This window comes from Serinus canaria, chromosome 3, assembly GCF_022539315.1.
Source record: "Serinus canaria isolate serCan28SL12 chromosome 3, serCan2020, whole genome shotgun sequence".
NCBI lineage: Eukaryota > Metazoa > Chordata > Aves > Passeriformes > Fringillidae > Serinus > Serinus canaria.
Genome location: NC_066316.1, coordinates 93139721 through 93166807, shown reverse-complemented (window position 1 = coordinate 93166807; position 27087 = coordinate 93139721). Strand labels below are relative to the sequence as shown.

Sequence of the window (27087 nt, the reverse complement as noted above, 5' to 3'; positions counted from 1 at the left end):
AAGGAAACTAACTGCAATGAAGCTCCCCTCAGCCTCCTCCAGGCTGAATAGACCAAGTGCCATCAGCCACTCCTCATATGGCTTCCCCTCAAGGCCCTTCACCATCGTTGTAGGTCTCTTTTGGATGCTCTCTATAGCTTAATATCTTTCTTATATTGTGGTGTCCAAAACTGCCCCCAGCACTTGAGGTGAGGCCACCCCAGAGCAGAGCAGAGTGGGGCAATCCCCTTCCTTGCCTGGCTTGCCATGCTGGGCCTGATGCCCCACACGACAGGGTTGGCCCTCCTGGCTGAACCAGCTGAACTGCTGACTCATGTTCAACTTGTCATTGACCCATGTCCCTTTCCATGGCATTGCTTTCTAGAATCTCACTCCCCAGTCTGTCTGTACAGCCAGCATTGCCCCATGCCAGGTGTGTTGCAGTGTGATGTCATAGTTTGTCTCAGGTATCCCGGTCCTTTCCCAGGTGCCAATCACCTCTCCTTTCCCCCCACCCTGACCCCTGCTGAGTGCTGTCTGTCAACCCTGACATTCCAGAAGGGCATTGAGTGATTGGCAGAGCTCAAAAATGCCTGGCATCCCTGGGGGGCCATTGGCCCACCCAGGTGTCTCTTGCACCTGAGACCTGCCCACCCTGCACTTGGTTGGTGGGATCCTTACCCCTTCCCTCCTCCTCTCCCTGGGGTTGAAAGAGCCAGCAACCACACGGTTCGGTTCGAGAGATTCTGTTAGAGCTGTTACGGGATTCAGAAGCCTGCGGGTTGGAATAAAACTCTGGATCAAAACCCTCTAGCAGAATCCCAGTCCTTTCCTTCACCTCGCCTTAAAGCATCTGCACAGAGGTAAACCAGAGCTTTGCATGTCTGGGTTTGTCTCTAGGGCCAGCTGCAGCATCCAGCACAGCCAGAGGTGTTTCTGAAGTGAAAACACGACAGTTGCCACCTTTCGGTCAAGCAGCAGAAGCTAGTCAAGCCAGACAAGTCCCATCTGGATATATTGGTAATTATTCCAATACAGGTGCAGAATCCAGCACCCAGAAAGTGCTGAAAAAACTGACTTATTTTGAACTATTTGGAATCCTAAGTATATTCTAGCCTGAATAAAAAATAAAATGAAAATCTCCCTGCAGCCCAAAACCTGAACAAAGTGGTCTTCAGTATAAGTGAACAAAGAAATTAGGCTCTGAGGAATACCCATTCTGCTATCCTCAGCAGCTTTACATGCTCCAAAGCAGCACTCTGCTTTGCAATTAACAGTCTCAGAACTGAGTTACCAAAACATTTTTCACGTGACAAAGGAAGCTCTTGCCAGAGGGTTTTATTGCTGCAATTATTTGAAAAAAAGGGTATTGTGTGATATCCACAAGCACTGGCTCAATCACAGGAGAATGGTCTTGCCTGATGCTATGGAGCAGTTCCTGCCTATTGAAAACTTCTCCTTAACCTGATGTCTCTGGTATTATTCAGCATCAGAAATCAGTCTATTTGGTAAGAACTGCTCAGACCCTTAAAAATAACTACCCCTTAATAGAATACTAGCAATAAAGGAAATTCAAGCAAAAATATCTACTATCAGAAATGTATCTTACCTATTAGAGTTTCAAAATGGAGTAAGATTTACTCTCAGCATAGCCATAGGATAGTCAACTTAATAACCATATGGTTATTTCTTAACAACATTTTCCTGTCAGCATAACTGATTGTGAAACTGTACAAGTTCATGAAGTCTTTTGATTCTGATTAAGCTTTTCATTCAATTTTAAAAGAAAAAAAAATCACTTTCCAGCTGAAAACATGCAGCACCATTAAAATATTCCTACTGTGCAATAAGCTGAAGAAACACTATAACACTTGACTTTCCAGGAATTCCTCAGTGACAAAAAGGAGCCAGTATTTTCAGACATGAGAACAAGCTGCAATACATACCAAACAAGTTCCATGGCTAATTCTTGACAACTCATGTCTGGAAAGAGTGAAGTACAAATACATCAGAAAACTGAAAAAAGCACCAAGTATCTACAGTTTGACATCACATAAAAAAAGCAAAGTGTAACTCCAAGAAATACAACACAGAACACATGCTGGCTACTGATACAAATTGTGAACAACCATGACCTTTCTACTACTAATTTCGCAAGAAGAATAAGGAGCCCCCTTCAAATAAGTGCATTTTTAATGGCTATGTATTAAATTGATACCTTGACTGAATTCATATTACATACATAGCAGGCTATCCACAACCACACTGAAATAGTACAGCAGATTTATGAACATTCTGGGGTGGGCAACAGGACTTAGCATGACTCAAAACTCAGGACTAGACTGTAACTAAAGCACGCTAAAGAACTAAACACATTAAGTTTGGAACAACATCAGAAACGTTTCTGTGCTTCCTCAAAACTATTTCTGTGGAGAATGTTTGCCACATACTTTTGGCTACTTGACATCCATACTGTAAGTACGTCCATCACACTTCTCATTTGGTTGCCTCCTGCCTACTTAAGTGAAAATTGGGCAGCAAGAACAAAGTAAAATGGCACTGGGAGCACTGAACTCTGTAAAGCTTGCAAGTTGCCCTACTTGGTCTCTTTGTCTCTCCTACAAACAGAAGCTTTCCAAAAATGGAAGAATCAGGAACTTCTTCTAAAAACATCCCATGTGCAAGATGTGCTAATATGCTATTTCTGCTACAGCAGAAGGATAGTACAGCAGACTGGAAAAGGATGGAAAGAGCAGACAGAATGATAATCCTCATGCAGAACATATGGACAAGGCTTCATTAAAACATTCAGTTCATCTCCGTTAGTGAAGAATTGCCCTCCAATATTCAAATGGATTTAAATCCTTGAAGTCTCTTTTATCATGCAAGTACCACATCTCCTATGAAGGGCACAAAAGGACAGTTATTTTATAACATGATCATAAAAATTACAGAACTGTTAAGGCTGGAGGGGACCTCCAGACATCACCCAGTCTAATCCAAAAGCTCAGAACAGGATCAACTAGAGCACATTGTGGAGGGCCCTGCCAAGTAGGATATAACATGGGATCCATGCAATCCCATTGCATGGATCATCTCCTCTTTCCTAATGATGCCTGGACACTCTTGACCAGAGATTTTCAAGGAAACCACCTGAAAGAGAGTGACTCTTGAAAACTGTGTTTATCAGGACAAAGCATTTTAGAAGACTACTACAGACAGAAAATGTTAGCTAGACTGCTATTCCTACCAGCTAGCAGGTGGAAGACTGATGATACCTTCAGGCAGAAGTCATTTCATTCCTCTAAGTGATGCCCCACAAAGCTTACTTTTCCTTTAACCATACAGGATAGTTTCATAGTTTGAGTCTTCTGGATTCTTTCTGAAAGAGCTGCTCAGCTGGCCAAACTGATGAACAAAGGTCTTTTCTCTGTGTTTATTTGGCCTAACACAGTGATTCTTCGGTCATGGCTCAAGCCTCGCAAAGACATTCAGTTTGTATTTCAGCTACCAGGGCAAAATTTAGCCTGAAGTTATGATGCCTGATGGCATGCAAGGTATCCTGTTCTGCCTGCAGATTAAACACTGCTCCAGAGACCTCAATGTACATAAGACACGAGTTCTGCCAATGAGCCTCTGAGTGCAAGATGTACTTAGTAGAGATGATGGTGCACTGAGTACAGGCCCCTGTTAGAGTAAATGGAAATCAATACACAGAATCTCCAAGGATAACTACATTTATTAACCTTGACCTTAACTTCCCAATACAAGCAAAAGACACACACACACTGACCTTAGAAAAAACAAAACCTCCAATCATCAAGCCCCACAGCCAAAACGGCACAAACAAAACAAAAAGGAATCAGCTGAAGCTCAAAGATCCCAAACCATTGCTAGAAATGGCAGAGACCAAAGGCTTGAATTAAGACAAGAGAGCTTGTGTGTGTGCACAACATATTCTAGTCCTGAGGGAAATTAAGAGCTATTTAGTCATTAACGTCAAAATCCTCTGAGCAGCGATCACTTAGCTGCTGAGAAGATCCCCAGATTTGGGATACCAATTCAGCAACGACTGAAAGATTAAAATAAAGAAAGAGAATAATTAACCACTACTAAACATTCCACGGCAGCTGAAGAGGGTATCATTTCCCCAATCCTCGTCATTTTTACCAAAAAACATTCGAGCTGTGCAGGGATATGGTAAAAAGAACAATATAGTGACATGCAATTACATTCTGTGTAGCTTGACAGTTCAGATCACCTAAGAGGTGTATCTAACATCTAAGATGGGATGCTCTTGTTCAAGGCAGGAGAAAGAAACAGAAAATGTGATTTTCTTGCTATCAGCAAGGTCAGTTTTGCCAAGAGTGATGTATTTCCATTTCACCAAGCGTAGTACGTGCAAACCAAAGCAAAGCACTGTAGCAGTATCATGGGAATAACAGAACTGATCTTTCCAACTGGGGGGAAAAATAGTGAAATACGTGGAATCCTAGCTGTGATCAAAGTACAGTTTTATGTACATAGGAACGGGTACAGTATTTTGCTTTGTGTTCCTAGGCTGCAAGCAGTCCTCATCCTGCAGGCGAAGCTATGGTAACAGGCTCTTACAGCAGCTAAAGGATAAAAAAAGGATAAAAAAGCAAGGACTGCAAGATCTGCAGCAGAAAATTCAGGCTGAAGCCAACTGTCTCTTTCAAGAGGCACTTGTAGACAAACACAGAAGCTAACAGTTTACAAGATCTTGTGTTTAGTCAAAGAGGAGGCCATTCTGCACATCATCAACTACATCTTCAGTCTCCATACTTCAGACTAAAACACATCTATCTATGAATTTATAGTCCTTCCTTCCAAACAGCACTGCTATTTTATGATATGCTTTCTTGAGGAAGACACCAAGTAATTTTTCAGCTTCATATTTCAGGATAGAATTCACTTGCATCTTAATGCCAGAAAATGTATTACTCCATCTTGTCTGAATGACTGGGAGAAGTACTTTTACACACCTAGCTACACTGAGACCCAAAAACTTGTATCGCAATACTTTTAATATATTTCAAAAGACTCTAAAGGAACTCCATAATTCATGTCAGGGTTTTTTCCAGTGCCTTATCACCTTTGGCACAAGACACATACACACAGACCACATTTGCCATTTAGATTTGAAAAACTTGACTGTTTTCAGCATTGGACCTTTTTCTTCCTCTCCTTACTGGGTTACAGAATCCTACATTATATAGGAATATGTTTCCCACTGGAGATTTCCTGCAGGTTAGAAACCTTGATTCTGAGGTCTCTTTTGGCCCAGAAAACAGTCTTTCAGCCTCACACACCTTACTTTTAACTATCTGCATTTGTCAAGAGAGCAGGTTTTTTGAACAAAGGCTGTTCATCCCATTTCTCCCACAAGCTATGATGTTGCTTGGTTGTTGTGCAGTTTTCCTGGCTTTGCTTTTTGAACTCCAAAACTAAGACTGAGTAGAAACACCATGGTGAAATGCTGATATAAAAACCTGATTATTTTAAACTTGACTAGCTCCTTAGGCAATCTTATAGTTCTACAAGACGTACAAAACTTTAGAGACATCTTAAAGGGAAAAATTTGTACAGTTCTTCACAGGATGTCTACACAAGGTGGGAATAGTCCTCTTTACAAGTTACAATTGGTCTCATTGACATTACACATAACCGATGGTTTTAACAGCTAAAGCGATTATTAAATATGTAATGGTGTAAAGAACCCACATGTACTATTTGGGAATGAAATAATGGAAAGATTTAGTTGTATCCAAGGTCCAAGAATTCTGTGCTTGAACTACTAGGTATCAGCTGCGTATCAGTATGGTTGTTAACCAAAATGTCACAGGGAGCGGCACAAGAAATGCAGATGCTATTATTTTATATCTCGTGTGTAATAGTAACTTCAGAATATCACGGCTTGTCTCAAGACCACTGACATTATTTTCACTGAAACAGCATCTACTAGTCTTCAATATCCCATTAGACAAAAAAAAAAATAAAAATCAGATGCTAATTGCCATAATTTTACACCTGTCATATTCTTTATTACAGGGTCAAGAACCACAGTGGGAAAAAAAATCCATTTTTGTGCTCTAAAGAAGTAGTTGATAAAATACGTCTCCATTTATCTTTTTACTTAGTATTACTTTTTATAGCACATGGAAACCCACTTTGTTATCTAAAATGTAGTAATATAGAATTCTCCTATCTGTGAGATAACTTTTGAAGAGCTGCAGTTTATTTAAGTATATGGCATACATCAGTAAGATTGAAAGGTAGGAAAGGGAAAAAATATGGTGAATAAACACCCCATATCTATGCATCAACCTAAATTAAGCAGTTATTACAAAGGGAGTGTTATTACAAAGAAAGATTGACCTGTGAGCCTCCAGACCACAGTTCATAGCAATTGCAGATACAAAACAGTAACTTATTGCTAGAAAAAGCCGACATTTATTTTCTCTTCTTAGCTTAAAAGAAATTTATTCAGCTAGACCAAGCACAGGCTCTGTCACATTGCAGTTTCAAATCAGTAAGACTGGCGTTACATCTGTCAGCAAATTCTACATGAGTGTGTAATTCAACAAGAATCTGACTAATAAATCGTGCTATCCTGTCTCAACAACGGTTTTAGAGATCTATCAGCAGGCCACCTTAATTGCAGCCACAAGATCCTAGACATCCAATAAACTTGACATGACCAAGATGATAAGAAGTTCACAACGAGAACACCAGGATTTTGTTCTGCTGTTCATAAGAACCTCATCTGCCTTGTAGCAAAATGCTGCAAAATGTGTATTGCTACTGCCGTCCTGGGAAAACAGCATTTCACTATAGTTTCAATTTGTGCATACGGTCCATCTTCTACAAAATTTAAAAATATGTTCCTCATACTGCACCATTATCTTTTTCTTACTTGGCACAATCGAACACACCTCACTGAAAACATCTAAAGATATCGTACCCCCTTACCAAAACTCAACTTTGGTGACTATTATTATTATTAGTAATCATAATTCTGGCCACTAAGTTGAGCCAGCTGTAAACTACAGCTGCACAAGACTGTCAGCAGTGCCCTGGCAGCTAGGAAGGCCCACTGTGTTCCAGAGGGCATCAGGCAGAGCTGGGCAAGGGAGGGGATTGTCCCACTCTGCTCCAATCCTGTGAGCTGGTTTGAGGGCTACAATATAAGAAATATACAGAGCAGTTAGAAAGCACCCAAAAGAGACCTACAAAGATCGTGAAAGCCTTGAGGGGAAGCCATATGAGGAGTGGCTGAGGGCACTTGGTCTGTTCAGCCTGGAGGAGACTGAGGGGGAGCTTCACTGCAGTTACAGCTTCCTTGTGAGGGGAAGAGGAGGGGCAGATCCTGATCTCTTCTCTTTGGTGACAGTGACAGGACTGAAGGGAATGGCCTGAAGTTGTGTCAGGGAAGGTTTAGGTTGGATATCAGGGAAAAGGTTCTTCATCCAGAGGGTGTTTGGGCACTGGAACTCTGCAGGGAAGTGGTTACTGCACCAAGCCTGAGAGAGTTCAAGAAGCATTTGGACAGATCTCTTGGGCACATGGTGTGATTCTTGGAGATGGTGCTGTGCAGGGGCGGGAATGGGACTTCAATGATTCTTGTGCTCCCTTCTAACTCAGCATACTCTGTAATTCTATGAGACTTTCTTCCTCTCTCTTCTGGACAGATTTGGGTGAGGGAAGGGGGAAGGCTGTGCACTTATCACTGCTCAGAGACCAATCTGAGGCCAACACAAGTGTAAAGTTTCAGAAAGTTTAAATCTTACTTCAACCTCAATCTGGACGCAAAGAGCATATGACACATTGGCTAAAGTTAAACGTTATGGTAAATTATAGTAGTACTACGGAAAACAGGTCAAAATAGCTGAAAACAGTAAAAATCAAAAGGCAAAACACAAAAAATCCACAACTCATTCTGACTTCAGATTACTGAAGAGAAAAAAATTGCAAATTTTAAACAGGCAGTTTCACATGAGAAGAAGCAAGGTAAAATGAAGGTCAATATACCAGTATTTAAAACAAACCACAAAATTGGCAGGTGTAGTATCACTAAACACAAAGAAAAGTCCAACAGATTTGTACATTAAGTATTATTGAAAAGAAATCTTTATTAGGTCATATTATATAAAACATTAATTGAATTTCTACATAGTTTTTTCAAAGAGTAAATATATCACCCTTTGCAGTGATTTCAACATTTGATTATAAAAAAAACAAGCAACTTCTGCAAGCATATCTATTATACATATAACAGAAATCAATATTACACCAAACATCCCATCACAAAAAAGTTATGGAAGTTTCAATGCAACTGAATTTTTCCTTTCTTTCTAGACATATATGGAGTTTTACTTTAAGTCATTAGCCAACCCACAAAACCCCAAACTTCTTGAGAACAGTTTTCAACCTTTTGAACTAAAAACAACTGAAAACATAAGAAACCACATATTGTCATGACAATCTGTGCTGGCTTTGGCTGGTGTGGAGTTGATTTTCTCCATAGTAGCTGGTATGGGGCTTTCCTTTGGATTTGTGCTGAAAACAGGGTTGGTAATACAAGGATGTTTTCATTATTGCTGAGCAGTCTTAAGGCCCTTTCTTTTACCTATCCCACCAGTGAAGAAGGCTGTAAGTACACAAGGAATTGAGAAGGGACACACCTGGAGCAGCGGACTCAAGGGATATGCAGACCATATGTGGACATGCTCAGCATATAAAGCTGGGGGAAAGAAGCAAGGGGGGAATGCTCAGAGTGATGATGTCTGTCATCCCAAGTCACCATTACAGGTAAAGGACTGCTGCTTTTCTGGGGAAGGCTAAACACCTGCCAGCCCATGGGAAGTTGTGAATTAATTCCTTCTTTTGTTTTGTTTGTGTGGATTTCGGTTTACCTATTAAACTGTCTTTGTCTCAGTCAAGTAAGTTCTCACTTTTCCAATTCTTTCCCCCATCCCACTAGCAGGTGAGTATGTGAGCGGATTTCCTCCGAGGTGATAGATTCCAGAAATCGATGTTACAACAAGAGCAAACCTAGTGTTGAGTGAAAGGCTTTACACACTGAATGTTTAAAAAGGCAAAGTAACTACAAAGAGACACACCTTAAGGGCACACACCACCACTTCTACTATATAATACAGATTCAGACACCTGCTCCTAAATATTATCACTCCCTAGCACGTTTAAACAGTCCCACCTTCCCTTGAGGACCATCCTATCTCAATGCAAAGCACGTACGAACTGCTAGAACTTCCTAAGAACAAACCAACCATACACCAACACACCATCTCCCGAAAAAACCCCAAAACTCCAAACAGCCACCCACACAAAACACAGAACCCTGAAGACCACATCATATCTGGCTCTGCTCTCTGTGAGCACGTGCTCCCCTTGCAGACTTCCTAAATAGAAGACCATTGCATATATAATTTCTGCTTCTTTCACTACCTTTTTGGCCTTTCTCCTTGACTGCACTTCTCATCCAGGCATAACACCAAGGTCAGCAACAAAAACTTTTTCCCCCATTCCATAAAGGGTTTCAATGGCAGAGTCAAGTACACTTAGTCTAGTGTACCTTCTACATTTAATCACAAAAAAACCCAGCTATTTGTAATTTAGCAACTATAATCCAAATATAATTTACATCTTGGTATGTTATAATAAATCTTTGGTCACATTTGGGGGGGAAGCAAGATACTTCTCACAGAAGGAAAAAAAATAATGTCAGGCATGAAACTCCATTTTCAATTAATATTTACCTTATATGATGGGAAATAGATGATGAAAGAAAACACCCCCACTTTAAAAAAAAGGGTGTCTTTTTTCCCAGTAAAACATCAAAGTATTTGTCAAAAAATTATGCTGAGTTTGAAAACCAAAAATAAGAAAAGGATTTGAATAACCTCAAGACAAGATCTCCAAAAATCAATGCTTCTCTGAAACTAGAAAAAGGGAAGAAATGGTGTGCTTTTCTGCATGAATAAAGATATTAAATATGTGATATAGCCATTAAAAAAAAAAAACCCAGCAAAACAAAAAACCCCAAAACTAAGGAACTGCAATCTCATTTCAACGACCATTGTAATTCTACCCCAAGTCACCTGAGAGATGAAAATAGCACTCCTTGAAGCAATATTCTCTATTTAAAACCACTGGTCACTGATGGCTATCAAGTACCCCCATTTGCTCTCCAGTTTAATCTCTCCAATAGGAAGCCTCCTATTGTCCCACTAAAGCATCCCTTGTACAGCACAACTTTTCTATCACTTTTTACTGGCAATTATATCAATAATGTACACTACAACTGCATCAATACCTTATCTCTACCCTTCAGCAGCTGGAACATTACTCTCCATACAACCCTTTATTAAAGTGTTATTTTGGGGTGGCACAAACTTTCAAGAATGATGACTAAAGCTTTCAAGATGCAATTGTCAATGTTTAACAGCAACAAATTAGGAGTTCAGCTGTCCTAGACAGGATCAATACCTTGTTGACAACACACAGAATGACAGTGGAAGTACCTCTAGCCCTGTCACGAATCACTGGTACATGAGCAAGTAACAAACAAAATCTCCACAAAAACTAAAACAAAAAAAATGCACTTTCTCAACTACTCCTGTCCCACCATTTCCTGGCAGAGTGAGGTGCATTTCACTTACCTGCACTACTGGCTTTGCACTATTTAGTTTCTCTTCACTGACAATTAGACCTATGACCTACAAGCTGTTGACCATCCCATTTATTCTGTATTACGGCCCAGCTTCCCAGCAAAATAAAAAGCTTTGTTTTTCTATTGTAATGCAAGCAAAAATCTGTCTTCAGCATTTCAACATACTCTTACAAAAAACCAGCAAAACTAACCTTAAATAGAAGCAGCTAAACCTTCTTTCTCAGCTTTTATAGGACACCTGTCCTTTCAAAAATACATATTGTTTTACAACAGAAAGTCGACAGTTTTCAAATATGCTATGGGCTACAGAGGCTGATCAGATGAAGTTCTAAACTCTTCCAGGTTTTTTATTTCCTTCCTAGGGGAGCATGCGACATCCTTGTATTTCTCACTGTATTTTTTCCCAATCTAAAGTCAAGGCTCCTTAGAGCAGCTGAATAAAACATGAAGGATTTCCGACTTTACATAGTAAAGTCGGACACTCAGTATGATCATTTTAGCTTTCTCTGACATGCTACCAAAACAGGTAGCTCTTTATCTGACCTTCAGCTTTAAACAATTTGAGAGCTTTGGCATTCAGTTCTCCCATTCTCAGCTCTAGAGCCATGCATTCATTGACTGCATGAACTCACTCTTCCTAATTCACTTTTTTCCAGAAAACATCAATTTGTAATTCACATCCCCAAAGCATAGAAGACAAACAGTTACTCCTTCTCCTTTCCTCTCAGCGAATCTACATCTAAACCACAGAGAACACTGCTGTGTATTTAAACCTCCTTCAAACGATCTCTACTTGCAATCCGTCAGCAAATAGCTTAAGCATTAACTCTAGTGATCAGTTTCACTCTCAAATCGTTATCCTACCATGAAGTATTCCAGTTTCAGGATGCTGGAACTGTCTGAAAACGCAAAAGCCAACCACAGGATGCAAGCATTCAGCTCTCACAGCTCAGCTCTACTCGACACCCCTTAAGAACAAGATATTACTCATGGAACACCTGTATTTTGATTACTGCGTTCCTCCTGTGCCGTGTCTTATAAAACATTTAGATAAACAAAACAGACTGAAGCTGTGTTTGGATAGCAGAAGGCTTTTATCTTATTCTTTGCAAGCACAGTACCACAGTTATTTCAGAAGTGAGCTAAGTCACTTTAAGCCGAAATAGAGGGTCACTAACAAGAAAGCACTCATATATGTGAGTATTGAGGAAAAAAGGTGTCATCTTAAAACACTTTGTGATTAGACAAGTAAATTTTATTTACTCTCTCCCCACCCCGAGGCAGAAATACTCGGCAATAGAACCCGCCCCGGCCCCTCCGAGCCAGAGCGGCTGGTCAGGAGGTGGGGAGGGCTCAGCCCCGGAGTCTCCGGCGCCCCGCGCACCCAGAGCCCCGCCTGTGCGGCGGGCCGGCTCCGCTGAGGCCATTTTTGTCCACCCGCCTCCCCCGCTGCCGGGCTCGCTCGGCTTCTCACCACCTTCCCCCGCGGGAAGGGCGCCGAGAAGCGGAACAAGCGAGTCCCGCGGCAGCAGCGCGCTGCGCCCGGGCCGGAACACACCTCGGCTGAGGGCAGCCGCGCCCGGGGCCGTCACCGCCGCCCCTCAGCTCCCTCCGTCACCAACCCCGATGGCAGCACTGCGGGACTAACCCCTCCTCACGACACGAACTCACCATTCCTCCGGCTCCCGGCCATGGCCCCACGGCCCCTCCGAAACACCCCCGCGACCCCGCGCCCGCTCCCCTTCCTGTTGGCCGCCGCGCCTGTCGGTCCCGGCCACGGGCGCCGCCATTGGCGGGGCTGCGGCAGGGCGTCCCCGCGCCGCGCTTTGGCCCCGCCCCGTCCCGCCCCGCCTCAGCGGGCGCGATGTCCTCGGCCTCCGGCAGGGGGCGCGCTGCTGCGCAGAGCCGGGGGGGCGCCCCTGCCGCGCGCGCGGGAGCGAGGGCGAGGGTGCGCGCGGGGCGCGAGGGGCGGGGGGAGCGGCGCGCGGCGGGCGGGCGGGCGAGCGGCGCGCGGCGGCCCCGGCGGGTGAGCGGCGCCGGGGGACGCTGGGCGCGCGCCGCTGCTCCCGCTCCCGGCGTCTCCTCAATCCCGACCCGCCGCAGCCCGCACCCGCCGCGTTAATAATGCACTAGAATGTCAGCGCTGAAAAAGGTAGGGAGGGAGGTAGGGAGGGAGGGGAGGCAAGGGAAGGGGCCGCCGTCGGGGCGGCAGGCGCGCCGGGCTGCTCGCGGGGCGCCTCCGCACAAGCAGCGGAGGGAACGGGCGGGTGCCGGTGCCGCGGGTCCGTGCGGGGACCGCACCGTCGGGGACGGGCGCCTGGGCAGCGGGGCGAGGGCGCGCCAGCCGCGCCGTCGGTTGTGGTGTCATCTCCATCACCGGCGCGTCCCGGCGCCGCGCTGGCCCGGGCGCGGTGTCGCCGTGGCGAGGGTCTCGCCTCGGTTCAGCCCGGGCAGGACGGCTGCGCGGCGGAGTGTCCGATGCCTGAGCGGGGTGGCCGCGGTCTGGCACCCTCCCGTGTGGCCGGTCTGGCCGGAGGGAGCGGCGGAAGGAGAGCGATGCTGCGCGCGGAGCCGCAGTGCTGGGGCGATTTAAATTTTGGCAGCGCGTGATTCTGGGGCTGCCCCGCGAGGAGGGGCCGGGGAGCCGGGGCTGGCGGCGCACCGCCGCTTGCTCCGCTCCCCTCTTTCCATTCCCGGCCGCCGTGCCGTGCCGCCCCGGGGAGGGTGCGGGTACGTCGGAGCGGCCGCGCTGCTCCGCCAGTGTTGTCCCAGTCCTCCGGAGGGACTGCCCGGCCCCCAGGGACGGTGGGGCGGCAGCCCGGCAGCCGAGGAGGGGCGGGCGGCAGGTGAGTCCCGCACGGTGCCCGCGCCGGCTCTGCGCGTCTGCCGCGCCGCGGGTGCACAGGGCTCGGCGCGGCTGGAGAGTCCGCGGGCGCGCACCCGGAGCGCGGGGGTGGGAGCCCGGCGCATCTGCTGCGCTGCCCTCGGTCACCGAGGGGCGATCACGGGTGGCTCTCGCCACGCGGAGGGCGGCGTTCGGGGGCGGGTTGGCTGAGAGCCTCCGCGGTTCTTTAAAACAGCGTCTGCCGGAGAACTAAAAGAATTACCCAGTGTCATAATGAGAGCGCAGCGCGCCCCAGCCCGCCTCGCCTCCCGGAGCGGAGCCGGCAAACCGCCCGGCGGCCGTCACCGTCGGGGCGGGCAGTCCCGGCCAGCCCGCCCCGACCTGCAGCTGCAGTGGGGCCGGTACGGATCGGTCCGGGGCACGGGAGTGGGAGAGACCCTTCCAGCCGGCGGGAGCTGCAGAAAAGGGACTTTATTTTACCGTCCCGCTTTCTGTCGCCTTCGTAACCTAATTCCTGCCACTGCTGGTGTCCCAGTTCTAACAGCGGTGCCGGTGCCGTACAGCTTGGCGTTTAGCCATAAATCCATTTATTAGTGCTTCGGCCTCAACTTCCCTCAAACTTTAAGGGTTCTAATTTACGGCGACAACCTATTGTTTGTTTCCAATTTTGCTTCGTTACGGCACATTCTTACACAGGCTTAATGCGCCTTGGGAGCAGGTGATACTTGAATCTCTTCCAGATTAAAGCCTTGAGAATGGGACCGGGTGCTCCCGTCACCTAAGGTGGTGTGAGCCCAAGATCACGGCTGTGAAAGCAAGTGCCCTTCTTAGCGCTGGAGTGTTTTGTAACTATTTCTGTCTTCTTCACAGTAGCAACACAAGCAGAGCACTGACAAAATTTGAAACACTGGCTACCTCCAGCCACTTAGGTAGTAGATGACTTCAAGCGGGCATCCTGCGAGGAGCAATGGTCACTTCAATGTGACCGAGTTCAGATCCAAGTGCAGATGATGGAGAAATCTCATGTGGAGTCTTATTAACTGAAGGTTTTCTACTGTAGTATGTGTCAAGGGGGCATACTGACTGTACTGGACGTTTTAAAAAGCAGTTTGGGGGTAGACCAGAGGATGGATGGTAATATTTTATAATGCACGTGTATTTGAGGAGTCAGCCACATCTCTGATTTGTTGCCTTTCCGCCTTTGTGTTTTGTCTGGAAAATATGTAAAATAGGAAGAGTTGAAGTTTTATATTTCTGTGCTTTCAGCAATATAGCAATACTTTTAAGTAATTTCCGGATGGTTTGCATAAAACCATTTATTTCACAACTGCAAGTTTTAATTTTTCTGTGTGCAGCTATTTTTACAGTGCTAAGCTGATCATAATTTTTATATTTCAGAGGTTCTTCCCCTCATCATTTTGCATACTTTTCAAAATGTGTGTTATGTGGTTAAAATGGACTCAGACAATGTTTAATAGTTTTATGAATTACAATGTTATACATTGGAGATTTAGTTTTGAGTGCTCGAGGCACACCCTGTGTGCTATGACATAATATTCCTAAGTTAAAGAATGCATTTATTATGCCATTGTTCAGTAACACATGAACTAAAATCTAGCATTGTCAAATAAATTTGTTGATTTTATTTTAGCTTTTCATTTTGGTACTATAAAGTGCTATTTGCATTTAGCTTGTCATATATCTAGTTTGCACTAGAATGGTATAGGGAATACCTCTAAAAACTTTTTAGAATTTCCAGTCCCTCTGAAATGAGTTTAAATACCTGGTGCAAATTGAAATTACACTTAGAGTGAAGTCCTCAGTGCTTTAAGCAAGCATTCAACAATCAAGTGCTTTAAGCAAGAATGTAACAATCAGCAAACATATACTGCTCTTGACAGAGGTGTTGAGGACAATGTGTTCTGTCTATGTAACACATAAAATCACAGTCAAATCCAAGACTTGCTGAATCAATGGTAATAACCACAATGGCTTAATGGGATTGGGATTTCACATTTGTGTATGGCAGGATCCCACAAATATTAATACTGATACTGTTGGCAATGCCAAGCTGTTTAAACAAAAAGTTACCAAAGCAGGACAAAAATTTCAAGGTCCATTGTGGCAAACTGAAAGTTATATTCTAAATGAATTCCAATACATGAAACAAATTATTTTAATAATAATTGGTGCATGTGATATAAGAAACATATCCCTGAATAGCGGGATTCATACCTGATCCTGAGGCAAGCTTGCATGTCCAGTTTCCACTGTGTCTGAACATCAAGCAGTATTCTGCCCAGAGGGTGCCCTCTGCAAGCTCCCCTGAACATTGCCTGTCCTGCTCTACTTATCATGTCACAGTTATGAAAGGGTTTTTTGACAGCAGATGTTCTAATAGGAAATATTTGCAGATGCAGTCTGGATGACTGAGTTTCAGCTTGATTGTGAGCTTTGCCTGGCTAAATTGTGGACTTCGAAGTAATTATTGGCATGTGTTTTTTGAGCCCTAACAAGGATGGTAAAATGTTATTTTACACCTGTCTTTGGCAATAACTTTTTTTCCCTGTTTGTAATTACATGTAGTCAAAGCAATTTCCTTGTATAACTACGATAATCCTATGAGAAGTTTTAGTAATAAAAAGAACACAACCCCTCAAATAACCTGCTGATTTTTTATGAGGTGTACCATTGAGGGCCCTTTGAATCTGCATCAGTCAAACAAAAACAGCTGTTTTGGTTCCACACCATGAACAAGACAAGTCTTATTTGCTGCTTCACTTAATCAGTGCAGTGAATTTGTTTATATCTAACCATGCATGGTGAATGAGAGGACCACTAATGCAGAAAGTCAGTGTTAGCCCATCAATTGTGATTGCATTTAAGGAAGACTTTTCAGTCCTTAGAAATGTATTACATGGGCCAAAATATCCCATTGAATTGAAAATGTTCTGTTTGCTAAATGGATAGTTTTGTTTGAATAGCTACAGGAAAAAAAATATACACATATTAGTTCAGTTTGCCTTGCAAAAATTCGTAGTCATCCACGAACCATATGGCTTTCTTACCTCTAGGAGAGAAATAGCTCTCAGCATGGCAGATACAGTATGTCAACAGCTATGATCAAATATAAGTAGAAGTGGGCATAGATGAATCAGAATCTCTTTTAAAGCAGACTTGTTGGAGAACACAACTTCTCATATTTCAGTCCATATATATCTCCATTATAGAACTATATTTCCCAGAACAGATTATAGTTCATCACAACTACTTTCTGTTGGAGAGGCTGAAATGATTCATTAAAGTAAAATAAGTACTCTTCCCATGATATTTATTTAGAAAATGTCAAGTAGCAGTTTATTCATTTAGTACGTGCTCGGTTGTGATGAGAGGATGGAAATCACTGCAGTTAGATTTCTCAATCAGTGTTTCCACGCATGCATATATATTTGGTCTCACTTTCTTTTATCTGTTTCTCACTGTACTCTCCTAAATACTTCTTTTGTGCATAAAATTTACTTATCTTCCATGCATTTTCATTCCATATTTGTCACATTTCTCTGTCCTTGCCAGTTTTGAAAATGAACAGCAAATAACTTCCAAAATGGCATTGGCCTTAAGCCCTCTAAATTTTTTGTGGCTTTATAGGCATATATTCCTATGATATAAAAAGACTTTCTATTTTTGATAGTAAAGGTAGCATATACCAGTAGTTAGCAGAAATACAGGAGGAATACCATAGATGAAGGCTTTTATCTCAGAAGGGGAATCAGTGTCTGTTATCTTCAGGATATGCTGAAACCACTGTGTGTAGATAAATTGACAGCAGTGGAACATCTCAAAAATATGATCAAATGCATATATCCAACAAGAACAAAAATCAGTAATTTAGAGATTTAGACTTTGCATAAATAATAGAAAGAGCTTAAGTATATTCTAGAGCTTTCTGTCTCTCTTTAGCTCCCCATCTTGCGTCCTTCATAGTTTCTCCTTCTCCATGCAAAATTCTTCCAACCACTCTCAATTTGGCATCTTCCATCTTAAATACTCTCTTTAAAAAGTAAATTTGTTATGTCAAAAGAAAGATGAACATCTTAATGTTGTCAGATTGACCTGATCTCATTTTGAACACAAAAGTTCTTGCATTTCAAAGTTTTTTCTAGAAAATGTAAAGGTTAAGTCTTGATAATGATATTGAAAGCAGTTAGGAAAACATAAAAATATGACATAGATTTAGAGAGAAATTGAACATCACTCTAGTATAGTGGTCAATTAAGGTGTCTCTGATATGTATTTCATCTTGGAAGCTGAAAGGCTGCTTGAGCAGTGTTCAGCCTCTGGCATGCTGCCTTTCAGAGGAAACAACTTCTCTGCATTGTCCTGGAGAGGCAGCAGGTCAGTATTGAGAAAAACAATTCGAAACTATTTTTATTATCTTTCTCCTTTAATTGAGGTGATGCTGTATTGTCGGTAATCCCTAAGGTGTGGTGAGGATGCAAATTAATTATTTAGCCTTGTCTGGAATCTACTTTCCCTTAGCATGAAAATTTAAAAAAAATGCTGATTCTTCATGAAATTTATTTTGTGCATTGGAGGTCAGCTGAATAAGTTTCCTGTGATTCTTTGCTTCTTGATGGTATGGCTTGTATTGTGAAACTTTTAAATGCCCTAATAATGTAATGCAAATTATATATCATAAAATATCACCAAAGTGTCCATCAATTTTCCTATTTTTGCAACTGGAGAAGCTGGTGAGTTTTCATAGAAAACAGACACAATATTATTAATGATGCAGATAACCGAGTTACCCTTAAAGGAAACTTTGTCCAAACCATTTCACTCTCATGGGGTGGCTTTTAGAGCTCGTGCAGCTGCAGGAATGCAGAAGTATGCTATTGTGTTATTCTGTGCTTTTCTGGCAATGAGGAGTAGAATGAACTTCTCAGCTTTCACTCCTGCCTTCTAGTTTCACAAGTAGCCTGTAAAAATAACACTGAACAAATAGCTTCAATCGCCACAAGTGGGAGGTTACTTTTTAACCTCTTTTTTTCCCCTGAATAGCAGACAGTAGTGAAAGAAGTGAAAGAATCTCAAGTAGTTACTACATCTTTTATTTCTTATACTCTAAAAATAGGGGAGCAAGGAAAAAAAAACATTGGATCTTCCACATTCTTGTTGATTTATGGATTAATAAGTCATTGGGATATAAAGCTACAGAAAATAAACACTCTTATTCTCTCGAATTTGTCTAAGCATTGTCCAAGTAAGATAAAAGACAACACGTTTTCCTCATTCATGCAGAGTGAAATTCTTTCCAGACAGCATCAATATAAGGCCACCTTTATCCTCTGTGCAACAGCAGATTTCACCTAAATGAACAAATATATTTTTAATTTTAGAATTTGATAACAATTATCTTCCCTGATGAGCAGAAAGAAGGACAACAGTTGGTTTTATTCCTCGGATTCACTTCCATTGATATTGCAGCATTTCAAATCCTGCATAGTTGAAGCTACAAGAAAAATATTTTTTTAATGCTAGAAAAGGAAATGGAAAAGTATGTCCAAATGTCTTGAAAAAACTATGTATCTGTCTCAATTCTTAATCAGGCTTCCTCCTGATAACACAATGCAGAGGAAATAACATGTAGACTTAAGAATGTGTGGGTTTATTTAAATTGGGGTATGAAGACCATCACAGCAAGAAGATGCTGAGTGTCAGTGAGAAGTATTAATATCCTCCAGCTGGGAAGATGATGGGCTCCCATTGGTAACAATGACACAAGCATCATCTTCCCTCTGGAGGAGAGCTCAGGCCCCTCTGATGTTTCCAGCCCTTTCTGGCAGCAGGACATGAAATTGATCTTTTCTTTGATGGCAACTTGTGGCTTTGTAATCTAGCATCTAGCCTGGTTTTGGCCTATTTTGGGATTATCTTTGCCATTATGTTTTACTTAAAGGTAAGGAATTGAAAAAAATATGATTGTAAAGTGTTCCTATTATGCATTGTATACATGATAAATTTATTTTTATTTCAGTCTGAGATTTTGATCTCATTCATAGGAGGGTCTGTTTACAAAAACTGTCACTTAGGAGTAGCTACTATAGCTTATATTCATATCACAAAAGTCCAAAATTAGTTTTCAGAGCTAGATAAACTATGGAATTTAAGAGACTACATTCAATGTGTAATAGATTAACTTTTAAATAACTAGTGTAAATTATTTTTTTCTTAGTAATTTAACAGAAATTTAAGTATTCTCTTTTCCTTTCTGGAATTCAAATAAATAAACTGGAATGCTCTTTCCTTCACCTCAAGTTTTAGAAGACTGAGAAATCAAAATGTTGCATGTAGCTTAAGCATGGCTTCTTCATAACAGTTTTTTGAAAATCCAGTTTACTGCAGATCAGAGTAGTTTCGTCACAGGTCCTGAGGTTTACAGCATTATATACAGAAAAGGCTGCAGTACATATAAGAATGCAGCATTACTTTTGTTGCCTGTCTTGAAATTCATTGGATTCTTAGTGTCTCCATCTCAATATATGTCAGATCTTATTCATTATGCAAGGGGTGAGTATAGCAAGTGAGGTGTTTCAGAAGAAATTACATTTTATGAAGTTGAAAAGGCATGCAATTCGTTATGATATCATGTACTTTTATAAAAATATAGATGGTAACTAATTTGATAGCAGTTTTCTTAAGTGACAATTTATATTGTACTCCTCAAAAATCTTAACATGACACTTCAAAGGGAGAAATTGTTTCTATGATAATTTTCAGTCTCATCTCCTTTAGTAAAATGATGCATTCTTATATTGCATTGACCTTAATCACACAAATTTGAGTTATCTACACTGCAAGGTTTCAGCTGCAACAAGATTTAGAAAGTTTTACATTACTTTATGAATTCAAAGACACATAGTGGCATTTGAAAGTAAGCAAATAGAGGACCAAGGTATTAAAACAGATCTAAATAGTAAAATAAATATTTTGAAGTTGTTATTTTTCTTTTCAGATTAAAAACTGATAGATTAACTTTGGATGCTTGCCAGAGTTTTTTTCTTTCCCCAACCCTATTAATGTTTCTCTACAGCTAAAATAATTTGTTAAAGGTATCACAGAAATCAGTGGAAATATTCTCATGTTCACCAGTAAAATGCTCATATAGCAATGTGTGTTTGGACTTGAGGTAATTTATAGTGCAGTTAATGTTTTTTTAACTTGTTTCATTTTGATTTATCTTTTTTACATGTATTTCCTCCCCCCCCCCCCTTAATTATTGTTTTTCAAAATATTTTTTTCATTTTATGGTGCTTTTTGGTATTGTGCATACCTGAGTAAATGTCTCATCTGAAATATTATTATTTTTATCATGTGCTGTGCTTACAATTTAGTATGGAAGTCTCTCAAATACTCTTAGTTGTGGATCAGTTATGCAGCACACTTACTTTGCTACCCAGTGTCAGGTCTCTGATCAGTTCCCTGGGATTTTTCTGTTTCTTTTACTTTCCAAAATAGTCCTGAATTGCTGTTCTAAAAATGATGCAGAAAAGCAAAATACAAAGCTGAGAAGCTCAGTGTATGCTAGGCTGTAGAATAATGCTTTGATCAATAAAATGGAAAAGTTTCTCCTATATAGGCATATCAGATTCAGATGGCATTCTCTTTCAGGAGCTTTCCTGGCATGTTTGTGATTAATCTTCTTTTTAGTTGCACTCCTGGGTAATGTAACACATTTTTATTTTCATTTTTTAAAGAAATATACAAATGCCTTTTCTGAACTTCATTTAATAGAATATTTTCTCTGCATTTGTTAATTTCTTTAAATTGCAGTCCATTATTTTAAAAACTTTGTGGTATACTTCCTAATTGGATGGAATTTTGTTAAAAACGTGCTGACAAATGTCCATTTGTTACTTCAACATGGACACTGAAGCTTAGCAAAGTAGTTTGATACCTGAGAATCACAAGAATGTGTAAAGCCTTCCATTCTGATTACAGCCTGGAAAGGAAATCTAACACTTTGCTTCACTGCTAGAACAATCACTCCTCTAGGTACAGCTTGTTAACATTTGTGTTTTCCTGCACTTCGTGTTGCAGTCTGTGAGCTGGAGGGTGAACAGACACAGGAGCAAGCCCAGGTTAGTGCTGCAAATAGGGAGGGTATCATGGAGAGCTTTAGGGATGCATGTGGTACTGCTTGGCAACAGAAGAAAAGAGACAAATGATCAAGAATATAGATGAAAGTGTCAGAATGTAACCCTGGAGAGATCCTAATAGTGCAATGCATGGGATCACTGTTTTGGTTGCCTTGTTCTGGTTATATGTAAGGGGCAAGAATAAACTTCATAACCTCCCTTTCCTGAGGTATCACACACATTTTAGGAACTGCATCATGCAAGATTGACAGACTTTAATGTTTTCATGGGTATAAGAAAAAATTGCATGGACTATAGGTAAATAGACATCAGTATTGCATAATGTATCTTGATATATAAAAATTTATAGAAAAGGCCCAGCTGATACGAGGTAGCTGCCAGGACACATTTGGATTGTTCTTTACTCAGAAAATGGATTGCCCATAAAAGAGGGTAACTTGTATTAAAAAAACCCCAACAAAACCCAAGAAGACGTTTACTGAAAGAAAACAATCTTCTGCTATTAACTTCAGTTGCATAATGCTACATGATGATGAATAAAATTTGTCTCTCTGTCTCTCTATTTCAACATCTTTCATGGGGCTGATCCAAGTTACCCTAAAGAAATATCTTATTATTATTATTATCACTAAAATTTGCCATGAAAGTTGTGCATCTCTTGACCAATGGAACAAACTTTTCCTGTGTTTCTGAGTTTAAAGGACAAGGAGCAAAGTATTCTTGGCAGCCAGGCTATTCCCCTCTTAATTCCCTTCTGAAAGACATTGATGTGATCATTAGTTGCCTTTATTTTTCAGAGCAAAACATAAAATCCTCCAGCCTTTTCCTCCCTTCATAAATATGTCCAGCTCTTGTAATCACTACCACTGGTGAAATCTCACCTGAAAGATTTGCAAGAAATACCAAAATAAAGAGCAATGTACGTGCATGCACGATGTTGCCTTTATTAAGGAATGATAGATACACTGAAATACTGTTCCAGAAAACCTTACTGATGCATTTTCTTAAAAACTGTATCCATGAAAATTTACTCTAACTGTCCAGTGCTACTGTTTCTTTGGCTGTAGCTATTAATCGTGCAGTTTGACCTAGAGGATTTTCTGATATTCTTTTTGATAGATTTTTTCATGTATTAATTTTACACAAATCTGTTTCAATCTCTATGCCATAAACCTTTTAGAAAAATGCACTGTATATGTAAGCAACAAATTGTGATTATACCCAAGCATATGTTCCACAAAGAAGAGTGGAGAAAGAGGGAAGATTGCAGAGGAAACAGTAAATATTCAACATCTTTAGTGTCCTTAGATTAGAATTTTAAGAGTAGCCTAAATATTCAAACTGGAAAAAAAAAAAAGTGATTAAAAGTATAACAAACAAAAGTGGAAAGCCAGAAGATAATACAGAATTAATGATATTGTGCAATAGCTAAGTAGAATTCATATAGTCATTATGAAAATGAAACTAGTAATAATTTCAGTTTTTTTCCACATGGAGGCAAGTATGTTTTCATAAATATATGAGAAAACTCATGAACTGAAAGATGAAAACAGAGTTGAATTGATTCCTGTAAAAAATAAAATATGATATAAAGTCCTTTAGGGGTTATGTATAATTTTTTTTCCTCACTTGTGACTTGAAATTTTTATTTAGAGGTGAATGAAAATAATTTCCTGTAATGTTGCCTTTTGTCACCAGGAAACCACATCTCTCAGAATTTTCATGATATTAACTTTATTTTTTTGTTGTTCTTGTTGTTGTTGTTTTTTTGGGCTTTTTTGTTGTTTTTTTTTCACAGTGGGCAACTTGGAAATTTCAGCTGGTGTTGAAGTGATGTATATTTGTGAATTCATGTAAAAATATCTTGCATGTTTGTTTTTGGCTGAACCTCAGCCTTCATTAAGTTTCTTGATACAGCACAAAAGGCTGGCTGAAACCTTCTGTTCCCAATTTTGGTTTGGTCACTACAGATATTGCAGGCTTTCTCTTGCACAATGTCAATTTGTTTGATTCCATGGCATTTGAGTGTGTTGGGGACGAGGAGAACACAGCATCCTCATTTTTGACAGGAGGCAGCATTTGGATCCTCTGGCTTACACCTGGGGCTAAGTGCATCTGGGCTCCCTTTATGCCCAGAACCACTTTAGGTGCTGTAGCATCTCCAAGAATGCTGTGCAGCCCTGCTGAATCCAGGTCAGGGGCACCCAGCACTGCCCAGGAAGCACCAGCTCCCCAAGGTGGCCCTTCCCTACCACTGGTGAAGAGCTCAGGGCCATGTTAGGGACTATAGATAGTCACACTTCTGCCCTTCAGCCATGGCTCCAGAAGAGTCCCATGTAATCCATGTGCTGTATCTGCCACCAGATACAAGTCTGTCCACCTCAGGTAGCTCAAACTTTCCATAAAAACACCAGGTACCTGTTTGTGAATAACTAAATCCTGCCCAAGACCTGTGTTGCATTGCACCAAGTGGAGCTCTTTAAGTAGCAGTACCTGGCTGTTACCATCGACTTTGATGAAAAAACTTCAGTGGTAAGGCAAATTTAAAACTAATGGATCCTAGAGGTTTAGATGCATTTGTGTTTTTTTATTTTATATAATAAATGAGCACATATAAAGTGCTCTTCAGATATGCTGGCTATGTGCAAATTTGAGCTGTCAGTTGCTCAGACTTCAGCTTATTTGTATTTAGCTTTCACAAATTAGCCTACTTCCCAGTGAAAACCAGCCATCTGAAGTATCTGAAATGTTTTAATTCAGCCATTTGAGTTACAGGTGAACAAGGAAGGTTTTGCCTCTGAACTCAGACCCGGTTTTTAGGTGCCAGCTGGCAAAGGCATCCCTAAGCACACACCTTGCTGTGAGCAGGGTTTTGGGTTTTAGCATTGTATTTGGGCTGTGTCATACTTCAGTTGTTTTCCCTGTAGTCTTCCACAGAAAAGGTGACTTCTATACATTAACTCTCTGAGCAAAATTTTGATGATCATGGGCATTTTCAAGTCATAAAGATCAAAAACTGCCTACAAGAAAAGCTGTATATTTGGCTTCTCTATGTTGTTTACAAACAAATAATCCATGTTCCTATTTTTTCTTCTAATGAGAAACTGGGAAAAAACATTTTCTTGCTGTTGTTGCTTTTGTCAGAAAGGTAGCCAGATACCCCAAAACACTGAGCTGGGATATGTGCTGATGGATGAAGAGAGATCATCACCAAATTATTCTGCCCAAACTGTGCAGTGCCCTTTGTTTAATAGCCTCCCCTTCCATCGATGATCACTGATGGTGTATCAGGTGCCTGAGACCAGAACAACACTGCATGGAATGCCACAGTGGCTCTGTTGATGAATGTGCCATCTTTGGGACTGGTGGCCAGCTGTAAGTGGGGAAGTCCATTCTTCTATGGTGTCAGTGAGTTTTCCATCTCTGAACTTTCTGCAAGCTGCCCCAGTCACTGGCATGATGAGAATTACTGGAGTACTTTGGGCCATCCCTCTGCTGGCATCAGAGAACCCTGAAGGAGGGGCCTGGGAGAGAAGTGGCACCTGAAGATCTCTGCTTTTTCTATCCAAGATGATGCCTTCAGGCCATACTGAAGCAGGGCAGCATATTGCATTTTGCTGCCTAGCCACAATTACCAGCTCCAAAGCTCACCCTGCCACTGGAACACTGACCTCTCTTCTGGGTGCAGTGTTTGGGAAGAGCGCAGTCAGCAATCCTCTCTGCTGATCTCCAGTAAAGACTGAGAAGGGGCACAGATTTAGTGTTTATCCTGTACAGGGCTGCATGTGCTTTTCCATCATTTTTAGAAATTTCCTTTGAAAGAGCTGACAATGCGTGATCTATTTTAAATAGTGCTTCAGAAGATGAAATTATTTTTGGTCGAAGTGAAATCAATAAGAGTTATAAATATAAGATATTGTTTTAATAAGCAAAAAAATACCCAGTGACCCTCAGTATATATTGCATGTCTTAGGCCTTCTATGACAACCTTTATTAGCTAATTAATAGCCCCATTCTGTAATGCAGCTTACTGAAACCACAAAAACCTCACTCTGAAGTCTTTCAAAGGCATAGTGCAGGTGTGGTGTAGAGTCCTTTATTTCAGGCTTCTTTTCTCCTAGGATACCTCATCCTCTAAGTCCTGGACCTTGTTCTCCATGTCTTCCTTGTATGCATCAGGAAGTCTTTCAAGTTGTGGTCTGTGTAGCCCATCCCTAAGTCAGGTGCTGGTAAAATCTCAGTTTGCATCTTGCCTGCATGGCTGCAAGCTCCCCTGTCCTAGCACATGGCTGAGCTCTGCACATGCTGGGCTGTGTAAAGCGATGTTCCTGCCTTGCTTATGGAGATCACCATTCCTCTGCCCCTGCTCTCACAGTCAAAGGTCTCAGAGTAGATTTCCCCAACAGGGAAGCATTTTTTAGTTCTTTATAAAAATTAATGTAGATCTTCCATGCTATCTTTTTCCCACTAATGCTCTCTTTTTACTGTCTCCTTGCCTCCCACTATAATTGTAATGTTGGTACTTTCATTTGTTATGCTGAATATTTTCTGAAATAAATAAGAACATTGCTTGATTTGTGGATTATGCTGGTCCCTTATGCATAGTACTGGGAAATGTTGCCTAGCAAATTCCATGACTCTTGATGAAATATATTAGTTTATTCTCATAATTTGCATCCATTATTTCTCACAGTATTTGATATATTTTATGTGCTTTAGTGATGCTGACTTTAAAGGAAAATGAATTGGTGGTCAAGCAGAATTACAGATTCAGTTCTCGACACTTTGTTGCTGGGTATGAGGTTAATCTGATTAAATGTGCGTCTTGTAGCTGCTCATTGGGACAGTCACTAGTGGTCACTGGAACTTTGTTCTCTTGGTGTGGAGAGTGGAGTAGGATGGACAGCCCTAAGTGGAGATGTAGCCTTGCCCTAAGGCAGGTTAGCTGCATCACACCTGGAAAGGGCTGCTGTGTCAACACCAGAGCTTGGGATGACTGGCTCAGAGGTGGATTTCTATCATAAGGGATGTATATAAAAATATGATGAGTTTTGTCTGGAAAATCTACGGGTAGTCTTTTTATTCATGCATTTAGGGAATGAATTTTGCCATACTATTAAACTATTAAACTTGAAAGAATGAATCTCATTATTGTAGTTTCTCATTGTTGCTAAAGATGCTTTTAAAATAAGCATAAATATATCAGAAGGAATTGATTTCTCATTAATATGAGGTTGCAATTGAATCAGCTGTTCTTATGCCCTGAATTCTGCAGAAAGTTAAAAATTGTGTCCTAACACTGCATGAACTTTGAGTTGCATGCCCTGTCTCATGCACACTTTTTTATTTTTTTTTAATCTTCATAGAGTAAAAAGTCTGATTTAGTGCAG

General features: G+C 41.3%; 1 protein-coding gene across 2 annotated transcripts in view; it reads right to left on the bottom strand.

Annotated features, from left to right (window-relative positions):
• ERICH1 (glutamate rich 1) overlaps window positions 1-12472 on the bottom strand; it is a 131642-nt gene extending 119170 nt beyond the window's left edge. For both annotated transcript variants that reach the window (XM_050972303.1, XM_018925615.3), the window contains exon 1: window positions 12365-12472. In XM_050972303.1, the coding sequence (XP_050828260.1) occupies window positions 12365-12386 (22 nt within the window). In that variant the 5' untranslated portion in view covers window positions 12387-12472. The remainder of the gene's footprint in view (window positions 1-12364) is intronic.
• Between the last annotated feature and the right edge of the window lie 14615 nt (window positions 12473-27087).